At 37.6% G+C, this 25,585-nt stretch overlaps 1 protein-coding gene across 4 annotated transcripts in view; it reads left to right on the forward strand.

Annotated features, from left to right (window-relative positions):
• apaf1 (apoptotic peptidase activating factor 1) overlaps window positions 1-25,585 on the forward strand; it is a 202,141-nt gene that overhangs the window by 161,965 nt on the left and 14,591 nt on the right. For all 4 annotated transcript variants that reach the window (XM_028816766.2, XM_028816775.2, XM_051924617.1 and 1 more), the window contains 2 exons: window positions 6,597-6,722; window positions 8,929-9,075. In XM_028816766.2, coding sequence (XP_028672599.2) covers window positions 6,597-6,722; window positions 8,929-9,075 — 273 coding nt within the window. The remainder of the gene's footprint in view (window positions 1-6,596; window positions 6,723-8,928; window positions 9,076-25,585) is intronic.

Consider the following 25,585-nt stretch of genomic DNA (forward strand, 5'->3'; position numbering starts at 1 on the left):
GACATCCTTTACATGTTCTGTAACTCTGTGATAGCCAGTGTGATGCCATGGTATGCTGGGCTGGAAACATCAGTTCAAGATAGGTCCACCATAATTAACAAGCCAATTCAAAAAGAAGACTCAACTATGGGACATACAGTGTATATCGAAAAGATATCCCCTTTGAAAATATTCACATTTTGTTGCTTTACAGCCTAAAATGAAAACACACACACACACACACATATTTCTTCAGCTTTATGTACTCGATGCAGCCCATAACCAAGTCTAAGATATAATAGCAACAGTTTGAAAAAATATTGATAAATAAAAATGAAGAGTTTCTAAGATTAATGAACGGTAGGATCACCCCCCTACCCTACCAAACAATACTTGCAATCTCTGTCAGGTGTAAGTAATCACCTTCTCCATTGCACACCAAGGTAATTGGCTTCCGCTTATGATCAATTGTAATCATTGTGATTAGATTAGCATAAAAACAGCTATTCCTGGAACATTCCAGTGCTTGGTAGCACAAATGAAAGTAAACAGTTGAGTATGTTTGGCAAGGCACTTTCAGTAGATCTCAGGGATAAAGTTGTGGAAAGGCACAAGTCAGGAGATGGATACAGAAAGATTTCAAAGGCATTATTAAGCCCAAGGAGCACAGTAAAGTCCACAATTAAGAAGTGGGAATTCTTTGGTACTACTAGGACCCTCCCCGGATCAGGCTGTCCCTCCAAACTGGATCAAATAGTGATTAAAAAGATGGTCAGAGAGGTTACCATGACGCCAAAGTTAACTTTAAAGAAGTTACAGGACTGTATGGCAAAGAGTGGTCATTGTGTCCATGTGACAACAGTATCCCAAGCGCTCCACATATGAAGTTTGTACGGAAGGGCTGCAAGAAAAAAGCCACAATACATCTCATTTGAGCTTTGCTAAAACACATCCTGAAGATTCTGAGGCCAAGTAGAAAAAGGTGTTATGGACAGATGGTACATGTGTATGTGGCCCATGCAATGAATTGGACATTTTTAATTTTGGTGTTGCTTTCTCCCTGTAAATTTATTGTGGTGATCTTGTTGTGGATAGAGGAAAGAAAACATTTATGTAGCTAATGCAGACAACCAACAGAAGAATTTTTTATGAAGATGTGAGGCTCAGAACAGGAGAGAAATCGTGATTGTACAGGAAAGAACAGGTGAAAAAAATATTGTGAAATCTGTACAGTGTCCAGTTTATTCCTGTACTGTATAGTATACAGCAACTGTAAAACATATTGTGATTATTTCTTTCCATTTAAAAACACTAACTAAGGTATCTATTTACATATTCTATACAGTATAATACAACACAGGTCACAATTTAGGAAGTTTTTTATCTTGTTTATGCATATGGATTTATGATTTTTTTATAGTGTATTATGATCACATTTTTTATTTGCTCGTTTAACTGCAAGCCCAGCAAGATGTTTTATCTCCACACTAAATCTACCCCATTCATTCACACAAACAAGTCGTAAATTTGAACTAATGAGTATTAAAAGGGTCTAAGGCAATGAAGAATGAACAGAAAGAGACAATAGGAAGGTTCCAGCTACGTGATTCTGTAATACAATTCATCTGAAGATGTAAAGCAGCAATAATACAATACTAAAAAATATGTAGTTGTCAAAGGTCTCAGTTTTAATCATACAAGTTAAGCATGCTTCTCTTTCAATAAATTGTTGGGCTGCCATGGAATATTAAATTAATGACTGAAAACACAATGAGGATAGTTTGCCATAGTGAGATTGATTAAGCGTACTTAGAATTATGTTCACCCAGATAACTTTATAATTAAGGGTGTCTTAAAATACAAGTGTCTGTTCTTTTAAAAAGTGTTACACTGTACATAGTGATTATCCATCAATTAATCATAAACAAATGAGAAGGAAACAACTGAATATATTATCTAAGACACTTGAATATGGAAATTAGAATTTAAACATAAATGCAAATTTATTGTAGCCTACATACAGCTTTAGGCATAATTTTGTGTCCATTGTCAAACTGTTTGGTTCACTAAATCTGTTGTGAACAGGTGCCTGGATGGTCAGTGGTTGCCAGGATAAGGGCACCACAGGATTGCACAGTACAGCCTTTAGTCCCACTGAAGAATTCTAGGTATGAGAGTGTCACACTAGTATTTGAAGTCCTGGATATGTCATTGTGGAAATATGATGGGGCATTGGTGGCAGCATATTCCACTGGTGATCTCTACACCCCAGAATGGCGTTATGTAGGTACATTAGCACAAGCAAGCAAGAAAGAAAGAGCCTTCAGGGAACTGTTTAATGTCTCGCAGTCTTACTACCGCTAACATTTCCCAACTAACTCTTGTTTTAAATTGAAATCAAAAGATTATTGCTAACTAGTAGATCAACCTAGCCTTCTAATATCCTAGGTAAGCATTTTGACTGAAATTTTAGTGATCATCTAAGGAAAATCTGTTTTTTGCTAATATTAAATAAATTGCGATTACTGATGCATTTTAGTTTAAAATAATATTTACTTTAATCATTACATTAATAAAAATATTTTAGCAGTGTTTAGACCATTATTTATTACTAGCCAACCCGCGGCGTAGCATACGCCGCATAATTATGTATTGATGGGTGAACACTTCCTGAACGACACAGTTGTCCAAATGGCGTGGGTTTGAGGATACGACTGTGAGTGAATGAAAAGATAGACCTCTGGAGAGAGTAACATATAATTGTCCGTGACTGAAAGCGGGATTGTCTGTGACGAAGAAGGCCATGCTGGTGAAAGTTACTTCGTTGGTAGGGATAAGTGTCAGTACTTGTAGATTAAGGTGTAGCGAGTCTTCGTTGTTGACGCTTAATATAGCTTGCGTACTGAGATGTTCCGGAGTCACAGTTGAGAAACACTTTTTTAATGTCTTTTAAGCACAGGGGAAAAAATGAACATGTGAAACATCCGTAATGTAATAAGCCACCAAGAAAAGTAACATTGCAACAATGCTATCTACAACCCGATTGCTGTAAACAGAAGTGAAAACAAAATTGAGCCCGGTGCATTCTTTAACTGCCTTGTGGCGCTGTAGTAGTGCTGCTGCTTTGCAGTAAGGAGACTGTGTAAGACTGTGGGTTCGCTTCCCGGTCCTCCCTGTGTGGATAGCGCTTTGAATACTGAGAACACCGCTATATCAATGTAACGAAGTATTATTATTCATATGTGTCCAGCGCTCTCTCACGCGCGCCTGTATGTGTGTGTGTGTCGCTCGCTCGCTCGCTCACTGCACGTGTTCCTGCAGGCATACGCCGCATAATTATTTATTGATGGCTGAACACTTCCGGAAAGACACAGTTGTTTAAAAGGAGGAAAAAAAATGAACATTTGCAAAATCCGTAACGCTGCTTTCAGTAAGTACAATGCACACGCATTTAATTTGTCGGCCACTTTTTGCCAGCTGTCTTTTCTGGTTTGGGCTGCTTTTGCAGTGTTACCACTTGTGCATATTAAATCTTGAAATCCTTCGAGTAACTAATTAACTAACTAACACCCACCCACCCACACACACAGCTTGTGTGAAAAAAATGCGCCCGTTCTTTCATCATTTTCTTGCAGCCTATCAAAGACTTGCTGATCATGTTTTCTAGACTCAATATACATTGGCTTTTCACTCAGCGCAGGGGCGCACATTCATCTTGGATTATTACATCCAGGTAGACTAATCTGCTACACGGCTGCATTTGAAAAACCGAGTTATCCCGGATGAGTTTCACCAGCAGTAATGATTAGGAATCCGGTTGGAACAAAACCCTGCAGCCATAGGGGTTCACCAGGGCCGAGTTTGGGAAACACTGCTGAACAGAGATGAAACTGACTCAGGTGAGGAGTTGGGGTGGGCAAAATAGTTGCAGCTATTGATTATTCAGTGTTGTTTGCCTGAGTGTCTGATCTGCTCGACGGGATCAGAAATAAAAGGAAAACAATGTGAAGGCAATGTCACAGGTGTTCCTGTGGTATAGCGGGTCCATAGCTCCCCTTCAAAAGGCCATTTTTAAATAAATAATCATAGCGCTCACAGCGTAGCGAGGGTGTGGAAGTTTGGCTGAAACAGTTTCCGGGTGGTTCGTGCTGCAGGTGTTTCTCCCCTGTCCAGTGTGCGAGCGAGTGAGGAGAGAGAGAAAGCCGGTACGTTAGAGTGAGTGAGAGCAGGCTCGAAGGCAATGTGTTCCTGTGGTATAGCGGGTCCATAGCTCCCCTTGAAAAGGCCATTTTTAATCAGGCGACTGACAGTAGTGGAGTCAGGCACAGAGAAGGTCAGCTGCTGAGAGAGCGTCTCGACTGATGCAGGGCCTGCATCAATGAAGCAGGTGAGACGCTAATGAAACAGAGGCACAGGGCTTATTGGTTTTTAAAGACTGCTTCCTTCATTGTGTTTTAACCTCAGTTTTAAAGGATTGTTTTAAGGATCCCATGGGATACCCCTCGCAAACTGTTTTACACGCTGCATATAGCAATTCACATCCGCGAGAAACATGCCTCTATGAACAGTCAACGTGGCTCAGAGGTGCATGTGGACTCTAGCACAGACGAACATAAATGACGCAGTTTTTTCTGTGCCATCGCGTCCGAGTTGGTGGGCGTGGCTCTGCGAGTTATCGTCGTATCCAATGGTCTTAGAGTTGGTGGGCGTGGCTCCGTCCTGCGTGCTTCCATGGGTGTCTTGCTTGCTCTGGCGGCGGCTTAGTGAATTATATATAGATAATAAGTACTTCATGCTTGTAATTTGTTGCTTACCAGGTGGTACATTAAAGTAAATTACAACAATTACTAATTTTATTAAATACTCTGAAGGAGTATTCTTAATACTATTACAGTATTTCTAAAAAATTATTTTAAAACAGAAAAATACTACATAATTAATTACGCAGTGCCACATGGGCTAATGATCTTTTTTAATAAAAAAAAATATGTTTTCCTGATGTCTGGGTGAACTTTCCTTTGGGCACTCTGGTATTCCTTCCATACGACACATTAGGTTAATGGGTGTCTCTAAAGTGGTCTGCTGTGGTTGAGTGTGCTATACAATTACCTGACAGGATGTGAAGAGTTAGTTTTTATTAAGAGCTGCTGGGAAAGGAGCCTGTCTCCTACATATCTAGTCCAGGTATGATGATTCTGAAATTAAATTTGAGCATATGACAAACTGTATAAGAAGTTCACTGGTTCAGTAGTCACTGAATTTAGTAATAGTGCAAGCAGCACCAGGCATCATTATTGTCAGATTCAACTTTAAGAGCAAATTGTATTTTCCCTTTATATTGAACAACCACAGGTTTAAGTTTTAGCACATGCAAAGAATGGAGCCCCACACAGAATCAAAAGTATTTGATACTTTCCTATCTCTCAAACAACTTTCTGAGAAATGTGGTTTACTATAAAACAGTGTTCCGTTACTAACAAATTAGAAATTTGCCTACTGCAGGGTCACTGCTTTTAGGCAGCCCTACAGAGAAAACTGTAATGCCAATAAATGCTTACAAAAATGTTCACCCTTGGATTTTAGAAAGCAATGCTAGTACACTTCAATTACGTTTAAATGCACTGGCAACGAATGGTAAATACAACTCTAAAGCCTATATAATTAATCTGTTTGAACTAGGCATGAGTAAATCTCAATTTAAAATAGATGTCATATTCATTTCTCAGAATATGTCAGATACTGTACATGCAGAATCAAGCACAAACTATAAGAGCTGCAACCAGGCACCAACCGTCCTTGACCATATGATTTGACTATCCTCTCAACCGAACTGGTGCACTAATTTTAATATCTGATTCCCCCTTTGTCCCAAACTTTTTGCTGAGTGTTAAGTCCAGCTTAATTGAAAATTAAGAAATTCTGTTTCACCTTCTACTTCTGAATTGATTTATAATGTGTTGATTTTCTCTGTATTACTTTAATCTTCATTTTCAAGAAGAAAGGGGGAATCACATAATCCACACTAATAAGAACTGCTGAGCTCTGCTTCTTCCCACATCCTTTTCATTTTTCACTTCATTTTCACTCTGTTTTATCTGCCATTGTCATATAAACATAAACAACACATAAGCTGCAGCTTACCCTGCTACTTTAAGTAATACCTACTTCACAAAAAAAAAAAAAAAAAACTTTGCTTTTCTCTTTAAGATACAGTGAAGTTGCCAGTTGACCTCCAAGTATCTGTGGCAGTGTACCATCTCCATAACCACTCCCTGAATAGTGACCTAGTGAGCACAACATGCTGTTGTGTCACAACCAAATATACTTTTATGTAAGCATTTAAAATTTACTGATCCCAGGCTCACATCTGAAAGCTAGGCAAAATTTGGCTGATTCAATATTCTTGTCTTCATTTTGGTTGTGTTCACACTTGTGAAAATGCAACTGTATAAAAGTAGTCTAAAATTAAACACACATCCTGCATAAGGCCATTTACTGTGTTTTTTTTTTTTTAAACTACCCATATTCTGTCATTGTCTTCAGTTTCCACCATGTAGTAAGCTCATGCATAAATCCTTAGTAATTTTCCTGAAAGACCTTATTGTTTTGTGCTACAGATTTGGAGTTTCAGTACAACATCTGCTCTTCAGGTACTTAATGGACATGAAGCTTGTGTTCGAAGCTGCCGCTTTTCCTGGGATGGCACAGTTCTGGCAACTGGTGATGACAATGGGGAAATTAGAGTATGTTTACCTTCTTTTACTTAAACTAGCTCATTTTTACTTTAATTGCAGGAAGGTAGAGTTGTCCAACAAGGTGATTTTACTTTTTAAATGTAAATACTACTTCATGGATCCGAGAAGTGCTTCATAACAGCCTTAAATATGTAGTGCCACAAACATATTTTGTTAAAGTGCACCATATTTTAGGTTACAATGGTATATTAAATGCTTTTCTTTATATCCCACAATTATTGACATTTCCAATATAACATTTTATTTTCTTGGCTAGTGTTTAAAGTCTAATCTAACTTACCCAAATGTTGCATTTTCAAGCTGCTGGAGGATTGTTTTGGGATTTAGGATATGGGTAACACAATAGCAATGAATGTATTGGCGGCATCTGACAGGGCATAGAGCACTAAAGGATTCAGGTTTCAAAGTACAAGCACATAGCAATAAAGAGTCCAGTTTCCAAATACTACATTCTTCTAATTGGTTGATATTTTTTCTAAAATTTCCTTTATGTAGTGAAATAGTGAAGGTTGTCAGAAAAATCCATGTGTATTTTGGCAAAAAGTGAATAGTGTTGTTCCAGTACAGTTAAAGTATTTCAAAAGTAATAGTAGTACTAGGGTGTTTTACCGTGTTAACCATTACAGATATGGTGAGAAGTTAAGTAAAATGACACCTTTTATTGGCTAACTAGACAGATTACAATATGTAAGCTTTCGATACATCTTGCCTGAAGAAGTGGCCTGAGTTACCTCGAAAGCTTGCATGTTGTAATTTTTCTAGTTAGCCAAAAGTGATAATATAACTCCCTAAAATATTTAGTTGCAATTGAAAGTAATTCTTGTTTTTTCACTGTCAACAATTAGAATTTATCCAGTTCTTGACATTATTATTGAATATATAGAGTTTCTTTAACACATTGTGATTTTCACACAAACCCTCCACTTAGTAAGTCTCACTGTATTAGTGGGGCATTTTGTGTTTCTTTGCAACTATGTGCATTCATGCAGCACCAGAATTTAGTGAAAATACAGTAACTAATTATTTAAATACTTCTAATGCAAGACAATATTGGTTTTAGTATTTTGTTTAAATTAGCCATCAATTAAATGTGTACAACAGAGGAAAATATTTCAAACTGAGAAAGAAGCTAATGCACATTAACATCAGAATGCAATTTGGGAAATATTTGTCAAATATTCTATAGTTAATGCTGTAAATATCTATTTTAGTAAGAAACCAAGTTATTTTGTAAAAGTAATGAATCAACTCCAATATACCTTATGTACTAAATATATATATTCTGAGAACATTTCCATGATACTGTGGTCTGATGCAATAAATTGTCATTGCTTCATAAGTTTCATAAGTGTCTTATTTAGTACAGTGCCTGAGGTATCTTTGTTACTTACAGTACATGAAATTAGAAGCTTTACTCAAAAATGACTTTCATTTGGTACTTCAAATTAATACTTACATTATACTGTATTGCCTCTGTTTAGTACAAAGTACTGGTCCTATGTTATGTTGGACCCACATGATTAAGGCTGTGAAACAGGGAGAAATGTACAGACTGTGTTCAGTCCCATCCCTGGTCACCTTTCCTCTCACATAGGTGTTACACTGCAATAATAATAATGCAGATGCATATATTTTATATTGAAATACTCTTAAATTGAGTAATATTTTTATTTTATATTCTGGAAAAATCAAGATTCAATCTTAAGACAGTATTGTTGTGTGTTTTTCTTTTATCAAAAATACAAACCACACCAATTAGATCTATTTCAACAAATCCCAGGTGCTCTGTGCTTTGCAAAAGCCTTTAAATTCCATGAATTCTTGTGATGATTTTATAGATATGTTGATGTATTTATCCTTTATACTAGGGAAGTGTTTCATTATCATCAAGTACCATATCTTAAAACTCTTCAGCTTCCTATACTTATATTATTAATTGTTATCTTTTGTCCATCTCTAGAAGGGCAGTATTGTTGCATTTAGTTCAAGTTGTAGTATTATGTAGTGTATCATTTGCTTAGTTAAATGCAAACCCAATAGAAATTAGCCAAAAACCCTCAAATGTAAATAACTGATTTTCATTGCCATCAATTATAAATTGTCATTCATGTGACATTTACAAAGTGATCTCCTGTGTAACATTTATATTTAATAATGACATTTTCTCAGTATATCCCATTTCTAATTGTTTTAGATATGGAGTGCATTTGATGGACAATTACTTCATATTTGCACTAGAGACAGCAAAGATTCTTTGGAGTCCCTACATGGTGGCTGGGTTACAGATCTCCATTTTTCACCCGACTGCAAGGTGCTTGTTTCCACAGGAGGTTATATTAAGGTATGTTGCTTTAAGTAAAACATTCCCTTACATCATGTATAAATATCAGTTATTTTCAAATAGAATGAAATTTGGCTTATGTGTATTCTGTATACTATATGTTTTTGACTAATGTGTGTGTTTGTTACTATTATAATGTTGGTTTATGCAAGTATTAGTGTTTACCATGATTAGTTTCCTTTTACAAACATGTTCAGCTGGTTTAGTGTTCTTTTTGATGGAGGTAATGCAACACCAGTACGAATCAACCAAACTCCAGATTCTCAGTCAGCTCAGGATGATAACAGTTCATCTTCTTTGCATCATAAATCTTCATCCTAATTTCAGTAATGTAGTGATAAGACTTTATAACTAATTTTACCCAGTAGTCATTAATGATACTAGTATATCTTGCACATTGTTTATTCATAGGTGTTATCTTTCATTGTGTATATTATTCATCTCAGTTAAGAAATTGAAATTATTTATATGTTATGGGAAAATAATGAAGAAGGAATGGTAAAAGCTGTTAAATCCCCCCACTGTGCATGGACGGTATTATGATAAGTCCACTTGATTAGTCTTGACTTGTTTCTCAGATGGCTACTTCCTAGCTTTGCCATCTCCTGAAAATATAAAACTGTTTAAAAAGATAAGAAAAAAAAACAATACAACTGGAAATTTTCCATCCATCTGCATCTCTTCATTTATGTTTGACTCATTCCCCATAATCATCAAACATTCCTGAAAGAAAGCAGAGGCCTGTCTTGTTTCCTTATTGTAGGGCGTCCCCTGTGGATTTCAAAATGGCTATATGACCCACTGACAGCCAGTTAGGTCCCAACTCCATTTTTGTCCAGCTTCAGTCATTGGTTGCAGATGTGCACATACCACACAAGTCGATCAGCTGTCAAAGTAAGCAAAAGAAAAGAAAACTAAAAAAAAATGCCATTGTTAATGACAAATGCTTGCAAATGGCAATAGTAATGAATGAACAATGTATCATAGATTCGCTGAATGTGATGCAATTCATTTGCCCTTTATAATACTCACATTTTTACCAGTGACAATGTCAGAAGTTTGTTCCTTCACACTCCATTAAGTTTAAAATTTATTGCTTGAATGACTAGTCTAGTGCCATGGTAAAAGTAAAGGCCTTACAGTTGCATGAAATGACAGCAATAAAAGTAACGACAAGAGGGTGTATTTCAAAATTCTATTATGTTCTGTGCTATGACAACACATTTACTAAAATGATTTTTTCCAGATGGAATTTTTATTCCCTACAATTACTGAGTTAACTGCTTTATACAGCCTTTTTCCAGTTCCATTTCCAGTTAGTTTAACTATTATTGATTATGGAAAAAAATTAGGAAATGTGTGTTTTCATAAGCATAGTGTGAACATTTGCAGATATTATCATTGTTGCAGACCAAATATTACATCTTTAATTTTTAAACTAAATATTTCCAAATGTTAAATGTACTGTTTCACAAGGAATGGTCAATTGAAAAGCCTTGCGTTTTGAGTCATGTATTTCAGGTTAATTGATATAGTCCAAAGATTTTCAGAGAATCAAGGCATTTGTGAACATAGCTTCAGCTCTAAGGCTACAATGTTTCACAGCTGAGAAATTTTCAGTGCTGTTTTTTTTTCATTCCCTTTCACTGTGTTGTGTTTACACTGGGCATGGTGTCAAATGAGTATCACAACAGCTGTCATGGGAATGGCAAGGTATTTAATTAATTTATGATTAATCTTAAAAGTAAAGATATTAAATATAACTACTAGGGCTGTTGATTAATCACCATTAATGCATGTAATTAATGCATTAAACGGTCTGTGATTTAAAAACCTAAATATGTCACTTAAATCCAGTTAATATAATTGTGTTTCACATGTTGTTAATAAAGCAGCACCAAATGAATCCAGTTCAGTTAATAGTAGTACCAGGGCACTGGGGTCAGCATCACTTGCCTGTTTCCAATATTTTTTCTTGATAATGGCCAAAAAACAAGAGACTAATGACCCCAAAAGAAAATGCAAAAGCATGAACTGTCATCAGACTCAGAAGATGAGCCAAGGATGCTTCGCATCTCCTTCACAGAATCAGTTATTGAGTTATAAAGACTTGAGCAATAAATGGACTTTGTTCATTATAGTGGTAGAAGCTACAGGAGGACAAATACCCGGTCTTGGCAAAGTTAACTAGAAAATATTTAGCATCACTGGCCACTACTGTACCTTGCAGTGTTGGTGGTAAAAGGTTATCTGTGTTACGTAGTTAGAGTACCTTTTAAAGTAATGAGTAACTTAATGCAATATTTAGTTTATTGAATGAAAAATACCAGCCTTAGATAAAAAAGTGTTACTGTATTATTATTGAAGCTTATTGCTGCTTCTCAAAAATATATTATTATTGTTGCATTATTTTGCAGTAGTATTGCCTTTTTTTCTCAATGACATTGCCTGCTAGGGCAGTAATATGCACTTGGGTACTCTGGTCATCTGGTGACAGCTAGTTAGAGGAGGTTAATCATATACGTATTGTGCGATCAAGTGAAAAGAACTGAACAGATGTTATAATGTTATACATATACATTTAATCATGCATGTTCTGAGGGGTACATTTATTCCTCCCTGTTTAGTGTCATAGGGAGCCAATGATCATTGCAGCACCACTTTCTACTCTGTTGTTCCTGTACACAAAACTGTTCAATAAACTAACTGTAATAATATAATACACACAGGCAAATGATAATTAAAACTATTCTGTATTACAAATTAATAAATGTGTTATTTCTGCTTTATGGGAAAAATATTAATGTGTTTGAAGGAAATAAGTAAAATTTTGATTAATATGCAGTTAATTTCAATTAAAAATTTAAATTGCGATTAATTCCAATTTTTTTTAATCGAACAGCAGCCATAATAACTTCACTATTGAGGAGTGGGACTCTGAAACTTGAAGGTACTCTTTAGAAGAGTGGGAATCACAGTGGAATTTAGGCAGTATAGAAGTAAGCAGGAAGGCTAATAGAATGTAGGATTACAAAGCAAGTTGTACTGAATACAGTATAATTCAATACAGGTTATTCTTAACCTATATAACATACAGGAGGATAAATACCCAGTCCTGGCTAAATTAGTTTGAAAATATTTAGCAACCCTGGCTACTACTGCCCCTTGCAGTATTTGGGGTAGCGTGTAAAACATTGTGTTTCGTAGTCTTATTACTTTTTGAAGTAACAACTTAATGCAATATTTATTTTATTGAATAAAAAATACCAGCATTACTTTAAAAAAAATTAATCAGAGTTGAACACACTATATGCACACGGTAGTGCTGACATACTTCTGGTGAAATCTTAGCCAGTTCAGTCACTTGCGTTTCCATACTGCACTTGTGATTTTTGTTTAATGGCGAGAATGTCCTAGAAAAAGAAGTTTAAGTTTCAGTGTTCAGATATCTCTACAGTTGGACATTGTTGTGTACACTTATGTTGAGCTTCCAATAAGTACAACAAGGTACTTAGTTTTCATACATTTTCCTCTGATGTGGAAACCTGGTTTAAATGGATTGCCACTATCTTGAGAGAGAGCTTTACAATTAGTCCCCATACCTGAGTTTGTAGTTGGCTTTTTAAACAAGAGGATTTACGCGAACCAAGGTCAGAGACATGGCGATTATTGAAGAAGGGTCGGTCCCTGTGTTGTTTGAGTAGAGTTTCTCCATTCCACTTTTAAGACCGGATGTTTGGGAGAGGAGAAAGCGACCAATAAAGGATGATACACCAGGTGAGGAGGAGGGTGATAAAATCCTCAAGGACCACGACTTCACTTCAGCTCCGGATCTAGCAGTTGTCGACCTAGTACTTGATGAAATAATGTCTCTCGGAGATCCTCCAGCTGAGGAAAAAAATCGAGACCCTTACAATGAAGCAGTGGTTTGGCATTCACTGTTCTGCTGGCTCAGACAAAGACATTTGCTTCTTTACAAGGTGAGATGCCCAGCAGACTCATGTTATTATGTATTGTAGCATCAGTGCCAAACCCCACAATGAATGGATTCTCTGTTCTTTAAGGTGTCTCACTTCCTTAAAAGGACTACTTGCCTTTAGGCACACCAGTTGGAAAAAGCTGGTGAGACTGTGTAAAGTTGCCATTTTTATAGATGCCCCTGCTATTAATGATGTAATGCCAGTTAATTCTTTTGGTAACTCATCCCTAACTTGTCCAACACCATTGTAGTATTAAGTTTACATACATATTCATCTGTCCCTAAATAAAGTTTAATGACTAATTTTTTTTATTTTATTTTATTTTAAAAAGATGTTATCACATATTTGTCCCATGTAAGTAGACACACGTTTTAATATATCTGGATCTTACCTTTTTAATTGTGGATATAGCTTGAAGCGTAGTTTGAAGACCTTCTTTTTTTCACCTCCTGACGTTTGGCACAATATTTGAATAATGCAACTTATGTTGTTTACCATATGTCTGGGCACGTCTTGAAGCGATCGGGTGAAAAACACTGTAGCTTGTCCAGAAGTGCAGCAGCTGGCTGACACGGAATCCAGAAGAGAGTGTGCATATAGCCTATTTAGGTAGCTCAGAAGCAGTTAGGAAGGCTAATAAAATGTAGAATTTCAAAGCAACAATTAGTAGGGAGAATGGTAGATCTTATTTTAATATTATGTTTATTTCACATGTACAGAAAACGGTGAAGCACTTTGTTTGTATTACGGACTGACTAGTAACATTGCTGACCAATTTGACTCTAGCCAATTCTTTACGAAAAATGTTTTCTTTACATAGGGAATCATTCATAATAGAAATAATTTACCAAGCAATGTACTGGACAGTAGTATTGTAGTACTTGCATGTCACAATGACAATATTGAACAGGAATTGACTGTTAATTTAAATTAAAGAAACCTTAAACCGAGCAGCTTTATTTATAAATATAAAAGTATGACAGCGTAAAGGAAGGGCACTTACCATTTGTGTGTTGAAGGTGCTCCTGTGGGAACACGGGGCCGTCTAGTGTGTGAGTTCTGTGAGGCGCAGTGAGTCTGGGCGTACATGGAGCCAATATAATGGCCAGAACGCGCTCCTCTGCACATGTTCAGTTTGACATGCTGGTGTCCTCATCAGCCTGAACAGCGCAGGTGGTTTAAGGTGCAGCGCGCTGGAAAGAAAAAAACGGCATTTGCTTTTGTAATCAAGGTTGAGTCAGAGATGGGGATCCCGTATTGTAAATAAATGAGATTTACTTACTGGTGAGTTGGCAACTGGTGTGTTTGAGCTCAGCATAACCGTTGGCCGTCTAGGGGGCTTACACGTGCGTAATGAGTATGGGTTTGAGTTTAAATAGAAAGCTGCTTGGGGTGTGGTGTGAACGTTCTAGCGTCTACCTGAATAGGTACGTGGGGTAGACTGGAGTGGCAAATTGGCAGGATAATCTTGCCAGTGATATTTAAGGAGTTGCCGCCCATCAGGGGTAGTCAGTGGACCTAAAGGCGAGGTAGGATTAAGCACTGCCGAGTAATTGAAGGAGCAGTTGTGATTTTTGACAGCTTTGTATATATTCTTTTTGTACATATAATTATATCTCCGAGTGGATAATTTTGGTGGAGGCATATATACTTATTTGGTGTTAGGATAGTTTTGATTTCAGGATTGGTGCGATTGTTTTTTCTTTTTTGTATATACACACACTTCAATTTGTTTTCTTGTGCATTTTTTTTACTTTATTTTTTTCCGTTTGGAGGAGCTTCTTGAGCCTGAGATAAAGGAGGACTACCGTCATTGTTGGAGTGTGTGTATGTGTAGTTTTTGTAGGAGTCTACTGTTTTTGTAAATACACCATATTTTTCCGTTTTTTGATTTTATTCATTTTTGAAGGAGTGTCAGTGCTGAAGGACTGTGAATCAAAGCCCACCTGACACTACTGTGGGTTTGTTGTACAACCCTCTAGTAAATAATCTTGCACCTTTCACCCTTCAATTTTTCTCTGTGTCTCTGCTGATCCTGTTCAGTTCATAAACTATCAGATGTCCAGAGTGTAGGCTGGGGTCACTTTCCCACTACACAGGATATCATTTTGACACAAACTATGTTAGGCTAAATGGTCTTTTCTTGGCAAGATTTTTCATATGTCATTATAAATAATAAGTGAAATTGGGGTGGTGATGTGTTCTGATGGGATGATCTTAAGACTTCCAAGAGGATTTTCCTAACTTAAGAAGTAGTACTAAGTCTTGTTCCAGATGCAAGTCAAGGATTATAGTTAAAAGCTCCTCTCAGCCAGTTGTCTTCTGAGCTCGCAACCAGGATCAGCATTAGACAAATGTTTAAGTGCCATAAAGATAGTGAGGTCATAGATTAGAATAAGAAGAATAAGAGTTTAACGTGAGTTGGAGAGTTATCTTGGTGGTTCTGAGACTGTATTCTGTGCTGTGAGCAAGCCACTCCTCTTAAGAAGCTACGAGGAGATGTTTTGCCTGCCACAGTTAAATCAGTATAAAAACAGATCTCTATCTAACCAACAATATCCCAAGTGATTTACTGTGTGATTTTATTAAAATATTCCATAGAGCTTATGATACATACAGTATATGTTGTATCAAGGAGGTGGGTATATGTCGTATAAAATAATAGTATGACAGAATGATAAGATAAAAATTAATCTGTTCTAGCAGGTAATATTTGCATAGTCTTTCATACTGACAACATTGATAATACTCCAGTTTTATAACCTCAAAACAAACTTGTTGTGAAAATACCTGTTTTAAGAAAGCCAGCACTATATTCAAATACATTTCATATCCAAAGCCCAGGGGAGTTATTTTGTTGCAGATATACTGTATATTCATTGTACAAGTAATAAATAATTACAGAATGTACAAGAGTAACTACTTTAAATAGCAGTTATCTTTAGCACTACACTTCACTCACAAATGTAAATTACAGATACTTTAATATTGAGAAAAGCATCTCAAAATTCAAAATTTTCTTTTAGTACAGATACAAATAGAAAAATGCTGCATCTCAATAATAGGGTATACTTTTGTTTATATTTCTATGAAATCTCCACCCTGATTAATACTTTATCAATATTCTTAGCAGTTTTAAGACACCCTTGCTTTTGAACTTTCTCCAGCAGGTGCAGTACACAATCCTGCCAGTACGGCATCATTTCTCTTACTGCCACATGTTGATTGTCCTGTGCTTCGAATCCATTATTTTTGTTGATCTTAGAAGAAGGAGCTCCTGCTTACCACTGAGGAGATGACTGTTAAAAGTCTTTATTCTTATCTTTTAAGTGCCATATCCATCACTCAACATTGCCATCACTTGTCCTGGCCAAACATACAGTATCTATGATAAGAAGTACATAAATGTTATCATCTGAAATTTCTGCTTTCACTATAAGTTTTCTCAAATCTCACAGACTAACGCTGTTTATAAGGTATTGTACCATATAACTTCTCCCCACCTTCCCTTCTACATTTATAACCTCAGGCAATTAGGTGTAGTGAAAGACAAGCAGGAGTTAAGTTACACTTTAAGTAATGCATTATTGATAATATTTATAAATAATAATAAGCAAAGTACTTGTGAATACTGGCAACCACACAACCTGATAAATGCTGATGTTTAGTTTCAGGCAGCACACAGACTTGTAGTTACTTTAAATCTAAGTCTTTAGTTAAGGCATCATTTTAGTCCGCTTTCTTCAGAACAGACTGCATGCCTGTCTCAATATGGCTGCCAAGTTGTGCTCTTCATTGCAGTGGTGTGATAGAGAGATGCTTCTTCATGGTGATGTTTGTAAGAGAGATAGGAAGGGGTAATACAACCAAATTTCTGCTTTCTTTGTCCAAACCCTTACACCAATAGGGCATCATGCTACAGAATGTCCTCTGATTCAGGCCAATCCCAAACAGACATACTTCAAACCAATGGGGCACAAAATACCTTTTACACCTGCCCACAAAACCATTTTCTCAGCTGATGCTTGCCAGCTTGGTAGATTGGCTTTCCTGTAGGGGTTGATTGACCAGAGTCCTGCAGAGAAACACTTGCCAAACTTATTTTAGGCACTTCCCCCAATCCTGTCATAAAATTACAAAAACTCAGCCCTAAAAGGTGAGGGGGGGGGGGTTCTTAACCATCAAACCATTTCTGCTCTTATCAATAGTGCAACAATAATATTACATGTCTTTGTTTAAGTTATAAATAAAGACATACAAAATATTTATCTACTTATATAAAGAATCTCACACCTCAACAGCCGGACAAGTGGGACACAAACAGTCAGCAAGAGGAAGTAACAAGTGCTTTGTGCTTTTATTCAGTCCCACAAGGTGCAAAAGAGTGCAGTGCCCTTCATGTGAAATAAATAAATAATACATAATTACAGGGGCTGTCACGTCAATTAAAATTCAATAAATAACCCAACAATAAAAACCAGAATAAAACCATGCAGTCATCTGGTTCTTTCTCTTATCATTCCAAAGCCCAGCACATCTTTCACACACTGTCTCCCCAGCTTACCCAACAGGTCTTGCAACAGGTGAAGATGCCAGCAGCAGGTTTACTCTCTTCAGGCTGTCTTCGCAAATACCTCCGGTGGCGTCTGCTACAGTGCTCAGAGTCAATCCCTTTGTCTTCCACATGGCTTTCATGGCATCTACCAAATCCCTTGGAGGTTTCAACATTGAACTGCCCCTGGAATGCCAATTGCTTACTCCCTCACGAGGCTATGCTGACTGCCTGCTTCTTCATCCCACACTGCGTCAAACACCCCGATACTGCCTTCCTTTTTGTTCTTTTCTCATTTTTTTTTTCCTCCATGCCCTCTACTTGGGCTACCTTTTCTACGTGTGTGCACAGGCACTCCATCTAACAACATGCCAAGAGTCAATTGGGAGCAGCTGAGTTGACTACACAAGCATGCAACATACAATCAACTCTCTGCTCCCACTGAACTCCATACGACCATGCAGTGGAGTGCAGTATCCACAGGCCCAAGTTTTGCTGCACCACTTACAATTAAATTATTTATTTAAAAATGGCACAAATACCATGGACCTCACCATACCACAGATACAAATTTTGATAAACAACTGGCATGGAAAAATATACCATCTAAATGTTCCAGAATTGTTTTCAGGGACTGGCCCAGAATTACCTCCAGGATACAATATAAAGTCTTATAACCACATTCCACCTAGAGCATAGATAGTCAGGAAATCAGTCAAACTGGCCTAGGGGTAGTGTGGCCAGAGGTTTAATGCTTATTACACTAGTTTTGTTTGGGGTAACTGGACAAGCTACCTCAGTCTTTGAGAGTATAGGGAAGCAGCCTGTCTTATTCTTGGAAAGACTACGTGCAAACCAAAGGCATAATACATTTTTTCTGTTAATATAGGAAAGGCTGAAATGGATGTAGATATTTTTATTGTACAGTTAGGTCCATAAATATTTGGACAGAGACAACTTTGATCTAATTTTGGTTCTGTATGTTACCACAATGAATTTTAAATGAAACAACTCAGATGCAGTTGAAGTGCAGACTTTCAGCTTTAATTCAGTGGGGTGAACAAAACGATTGCATAAAAATGTGAGGCAACTAAAGCATTTTTTTTAACACAATCCCTTCATTTCAGGGGTTCAAAAGTAATTGGACAATTGACTCAAAGGCTATTTCATGGACAGGTGTGGGCAAGTCCGTCGTTATGTCATTATCAATTAAGCAGATAAAAGGCCTGGAGTTAATTTGAGGTGTGGTGCTTGCATGTGGAAGATTTTGCTGTGAACAGACAACATGCAGTCAAAGGAGCTCTCCATGCAAGTGAAAGAAGCCATCCTTAAGCTGCAAGAACAGAAAAAACCCATCCGAGAAATTGCTACAATATTGCGAATGGCAAACCCCCCACAGGATTCCCCGAGAGACACGGTCGAATGCCTTTTCCAAGTCCACAAAACACATATAGACTGGTTGGGCGAACTCCCATGCACCCTCCAGGGCTCTGCTAAGGGTGTAGAGCTGGTCCACTGTTCAGTGACCAGGACGAAAACCACACTGTTCCTCCTGAATCCGAGGTTCGACTATCCGACGGACCCTCCTCTCCAGCACCCCCGAATAGACTTTTCCAGGGAGGCTGAGGAGTGTGATCCCTCTGTAGTTGGAACACACCCTCTGGTCCCCCTTCTTAAAGAGGGGGACTACCACCCCGGTCTGCCAATCCAGAGGCACTGTCCCTGATGTCCATGCGATGTTGCAGAGATGTGTCAACCAAGACAGCCCTACAACATCCAGAGCTTTGACGAATTCCGGGCATATCTTATCCACCCCCGGGGCCCTGCCACCAAGGAGTTTTTTGACCACCTCGGTGACCTCAGTCCCAGAGATGGGGGAGCCCACCTCCAAGTCCCCACGCTTTGCTTCCTCATTGGAAGGCATGGTAGTGGGATTGAGGAGGTCTTCGAAGTACTCCCCCCACCGACCCACAACGTCCCGAGTCGAGGTCAGCAGCACACCATCCCCACCATATACAGTGTTGACACTGCACTGCTTCCCCCTCCTGAGACACCGGACGGTGGACCAGAATCTCCTCCAAGATGTCCGTTCTCCATGGCCTCCCCAAACTCCTCCCATGCCCGAGTTTTTGCCTCAGCAACCACCGAAGTCACATTCCGCTTGGCCTGCCAGTACCTATTAGCTGCATCTAGAGTCCCACCGGACAAAAGGGACCGGTAGGACTCCTTCTTCAGCTTAACAGCATCCCTCACCGCCGGTGTCAACCAACAGGTTCGGGGATTGCCGCCACGATAGGCACCGACCACTTTAACGGCCACAGCTTCGGTCAGCCGCCTCAACAATAGAGGCACGGAACATGGCCCATTCGGACTCAATGCCCCCCACCTCCCTCAGGACGTGGTCGAAGTTCTGCCAGAAGTGGGAGTTGAAGCTACTTCTGACAGGGGGCTCTGCCAGACGTTCCCAGCAGACCCTCACAACACGTTTGGGCCTACCAGGCCTGACCGGCATCCTCCCCCACCATCGAAGCCAACTCACCACCAGGTGGTGATCAGTTGACAGCTCCGCCCCTCTCTTCACCCGAGTGTCCAAGACATGTGGCCGCTAGTCCGACGACACGACCACAAAGTCGTTCATCGAACTGAGGCCTAGGGTGTCCTGGTGCCAAGTGCACATATGAACACCCCTATGCTTGAACATGGTGTTTGTTATGGACAATCCGTGACAAGCACAGAAGTCCAATAACAAAACACCACTCGGGTTCAGATCGGGGGGGGGGGGGGGGGGGGGGGCATCCCTCCCAATCACACCCTTCCAGGTCTCACTGTCATTGCCCACGTAAGCATTGAAGTCTCCCAGCAGTACGAGGGAGTCCCCAGAAGGTGTGCCCTCTAGCACCCCCTCCAGGGACTCCAAAAAGGGTGGGTACTCCGAACTGCTGTTCGGTGCATACGCACAAACAACAGTTAGGACCCATCCCCCCACCCGAAGGCGGAGGGAGGCTACCCTCTTGTCCACCGGGGTAAACCCCAATGTACAGGCTCCAAGTCGGGGGGCAATAAGTATGCCCACACCCGCTCTGCACCTCTCACCGGGGGCAACTCCAGACTGGTAGAGAGTCCAGCCCCTCTCAAGGAGATTGGTTCCTGAGTCCAAGCTGTGCGTCGAGGTGAGCCCGACTATATCTAGCAATGCAAGTACATTTAAACAATAGGAAAAGGTTTGCGCAAATTTAAGACTTTATCAATATGCAGCACATACTGATAAACAATTTCCTTGACAGAGACTTTTAAAATATTTACCATACTGTATGTTAACAAATGTTGCTTTAATATGAAGTCTACTTGATTCACTTATTTGTCCAAACATTAATAATGTAATGCCAAAATAATACTATAAGACTATTTTTCTAATGATGCTTACTGTATTGTTTTAGGCACGCTGCACATTGTCATTGTAACTAAAACCTTTTGACCCAGCTCAAATGACAGTGATTTGAAAATGATTGTTATTAAAAAATTTTATGGTAGCACTTTAGTTTATGTACTGCAAAAATGTTTCTATTACTTATTTACTGTTATATAACAGGACATAAACAAACACTTCTTTCAGACTTCATGACACTTGTAAGGATCAGTAAAGCCAGTATCAATCACTGCGATGTGACCTACTAAGAAAGCTGAACTTTTTTCAAGTGGTCTGAGGTGGCTTAACTGAAACACATTTATCTTCATATTATATATTTAGTATTAGAAATGTGAATCCTTCATATTGAGGTGGCTTAACTAAAAAAACATTTCTCTTCATATTATATATTTAGTATTAGATCTATGAATCCTTCATATTAACAAGTAATTTTACTATCATGTCTGTATGCCACACTACACAGCCATGAATAACCTTTCTATTGATGTTTTATAAGTGTTATGAAGAATGAAAGAAGCCTTTGTTAAAGTCTTGTTACATAAGAGTAAATGAGTAATAGATGCATTTTTGCAGTAAATAAACTAATGTGTTACCAGTCTTATTATTATACTTTTATGATGAAGCAATTTAAGGATGTGTTATCACAAATAAGCATGAGATACCACATTGAAGAATGTTATATTAGTAAATATCCCCTAGATGGTGCATTTGAGCCCAATAACAGTGGAAATCATCCAGTCTAATTTCTCAATGAAGTCTTATGTACAGTAGATATTATATTGATACATTTTTGTATATTGAAGTGATTGTCCAGTTTGGGATATGGGAGATAATTAAAAGCAGTAGACCAAGCTTTAATTTCTCCCCTCAGTGGCTACTCCATAGTCCTTCAGGTAAACACTGTGCTCAACTTTGTTTAGTATTGATTTTATAAGTGTTTGAGGCAAATCACATTCTCTGGAGTTTTAGATTTATTAGGTGTGAAATTGTGTTTTGCTTTTATATTTTAAACCTCAAACAATTTGTTTAATAGTTATTATTATACAGTTATTATAAGAACATTGCAGATTTTACATAGTGTGATATGATATACAATACGTTAATGCAAGTCGATTTTTGTGTCACTTAGACTAATACTTCATCCTATTAGGTAGTTTGAACTTTTATTAGCTAGTGTTAGTTATAAATAATTAGTAGTCTAATTTGTGTTGTTTTCAGGTCCATTTTAGTTTAAAGAAAAAAAAAAATCATTTAATATATTTTTTTTAATTTTAATATTTTAATGCATATTTTATGTTAAAGTATACAGCAGATACTTGTTTCATGTATGTTTCTGCATTGTGACATCAAAAATGCACTGTTTGGTATCACATTTAAATTGGAATTGGTTGGGTTGGACATTATAATAAGAAAACAATGGATAATCAATCATTGACCTTGGTAAATATACTGTATATTAGTGCAGTGGTTCTGTTGACTTTTTCTCCATGAGCTGCCACTAGTTCTTACTTTAACAGAACAATTTTTCCTTTGTTTATAGTATATATCACATTAGGCTCAAAACACTATTTGTAAAAGGGAGTGTGTATAAACATAGTGTATAAAGTAGTCAGACTCCTTTATATTCTGCTCACTTTATTGCGTTGTGGATTTGTCATTTTTGTCTATGAGTCTACACCCAATAACCTATAGTGACATATTAAAAAGCGTTCTCTCAACAAAACTGAAGCTCTGTTAAATTGTAAAGCAGTGTTAGATAAATTGTACAGTGAAATGAAGAGAAAAGCAGTCAAAAGAAGACTTATCAAGAAGCATGACTGCAAAATTACTTGAAAAAACAGCAAAAGCATTGCGCCAGTGTATTTTGATTCAGTTTTGCATTGCCAAGGAGGCCACACAATGTAATGAAAGTAAAAACAATAAAACACTGTTCTAATTACTTTTTTGTATCAGTATTTATTTATTTTTACTATAATGCTATATAGTGGCTTCATAAGAAAACAACACTGCATTTTATACATTACATTTGCAATTACTTTTATTTGCTTGGCAGACACTTATCCAAAGACACTTACAAAAGACAAAAAAAACATAATCAAGTAACATTATAGAGACTGTTTGTTCAGCAAGTGTAGTAGAACAGGTAACAAAAGTTGATTGCCAGAAGTGAAAAAACATAATAACTAATAATTTCAATCATAGATTAACAATCAATAAAATAAACTTAATGTAACAACAAAACAACCAACAATATGAAAGATCAGAGAGCAATTTATATTCACAGAACAGATTGTTTTCAATTGCTGCTTAAATACATTGAGGGAATCAGCATTTCAGATAGAGGTGGGCAACTCCTTCCACCATCTAGGAACTGCACAGAAAGAGACTTGAGACCATGCAGAGGCGGCATCACCAGACGCTGTTCACTGGCAGATCTGAATGGGTGAGAAGGAGAATAGCACCTCCCTAGTGTCTCCATATACACAGGTGTTGATCCACTGACTACTCTGTAGGCAAGCATCAGAAAGCACAGAGCTTTCATAAAAGTAAAAAGAAAATCAAGTCATGATCATTGCTGTATTCAGCAGTGCATTTCATGATTCAGTTCAAAGGAAAATGCTCTGTTTTCATAGGTCCCATCTATAAAGTGCCTGCCAAAGCCAGCCAAATCCAATCAACTTTCTCTTTTTTCACCATCCTGCAATTTAGTTTCTACTGGAATTGTAGTAGAAATCAAATATCTCTCTATTATAAAAAAAAAATCCTGGAGAGAAACAGTAGGGCATCGAGACTTGATCTTCATGTTAAGATCATGGAAGACAGTTAAAAGACCCGCGAGGACCTTAAACATGAGACATTGTGCCAAGAGATAGACCCAGGACCGTCTCGCGATGACGTAGAACATGAGATTCTTGCAAGACATGCCCTACTTACCATCAATATCAAATAAGACAACGGGGCAGCAAAACATTCAGTTGTGTGAAGGATTTGAGCACACACAGATCCAGGGTCTCAGCGCATATAAAGCTTATAAGGACAATACGTTATAAATGAAACGTCAAAGACAAAGCGAAGAAGAAAGCAGCACAGAGAAAAGAGACTCAAAAGCGTCGGAGAGAAAAAAGAGCAAAAAAGAAAAAATAATCTAGGTGCAAATTCAGAAAATAAGGAAAGTAATTATCAGCCCATAACAAGTGGAACTGAAACAAAGCACGTCCAATCGGGCTCAGAATTAAAAGACAGAGTAAAAGTCAAAGTAGAACTTCATAAACACGTTCACAAACATTGGCGCTATACACATGCAGAACAGATTATGAAAGCAGTGGAATTCGAAAGACTCAAAAAAAAAAAAAAAAACATGTATATGTGATACAAATGTGGAAAAAGTTAAAGAATATGAAAGTAGGAAAATTAGAAAGTATAAAAAAAAAAGAAAGTAAAGATCGCAGTAGCGCAAACAAACGGAAATTATTACTCGAAAAAGAAAAATAATCACCACGGACCAGGTGTCGTTGAAAAAAAGCAGGACAAAGTGAGGTCAGAAATAAAAAAGTAAAAACAAAGTAAAGAGGTTACAAAACAAAGGGGCTAAACACATGCAGAGTAGGTTAGACATAATGAAAACTGGAATTCAAAAGACTCAAAAAAAAAAAAAACATAGGTGTGAAACACATGCAGAGCAAGATACAGAATATGAAAGCAGAAAAAACAACAGTGTCAAAAAAAGAAAGTAAACATCGCATTAGCGCAAAAAAAGACAAATTATTACTCGGAGAAATAACTAAAAGGCGAATAGAGATCGAATATATGGACACAGGTGATATGTCAGAAGTATGTAAATATTGTAAGGCTTTGAAGTTTATGTCACAGAATTTCAAAAATGTGTTTTACCTCACATGCATTTATTGGTTACTTTGCAAAAAAAATTATTAACTGCTGATGATGTACAGTAGATCGCTTTGTCTGTGCTGAAATTCCAAACAGAGAAACCTATCCTGAATTATGAGTTAAACATATGTTTCACTGACCTCATTTAAAAGAATCAGCATATTGGGACTCAAAAGATTCCAAATATTGTTTTTACATAAGTTCTGAAATAAAAGTGAAACTAATGAAATAGCAACAATTCAAAGAAAAAAAAAATCTTAAAAGTGTGTATCCAGAAAGCCAAACACGGGGGTTGGCGAGCAAAGCGAGCAGGGGGCAAAGCCCTGTGGACACTTTTTGTGACTGAAGACAGAGAAGAAAATTAAAATTAGTCAAAACCTTTTATTGATACATACCAGACAAGGGTAAAATGACAGAGAAACACAGTCCTAGGACACCGCACTTCATCTGCCTCGAGCGCAGATGTCCTTGCTCTTTTATACCTTTCTAGTCTCCTGATCGTTGACCACGTAAGCAATAAAAATAGCGTCCTGACTCATTGTATTTTTCCAATTTTGTAAAGTCATTACCCTAAAGGTATATTTTCTTGTCACACACATCATCAAAAGAAAACTTCCAGAAAGTATACATGCTTTTTGTCACGTACGCAAAACACAAACAAGT

The sequence above is a fragment of the Erpetoichthys calabaricus genome, chromosome 1, assembly GCF_900747795.2.
Source record: "Erpetoichthys calabaricus chromosome 1, fErpCal1.3, whole genome shotgun sequence".
Taxonomy (NCBI): domain Eukaryota; kingdom Metazoa; phylum Chordata; class Cladistia; order Polypteriformes; family Polypteridae; genus Erpetoichthys; species Erpetoichthys calabaricus.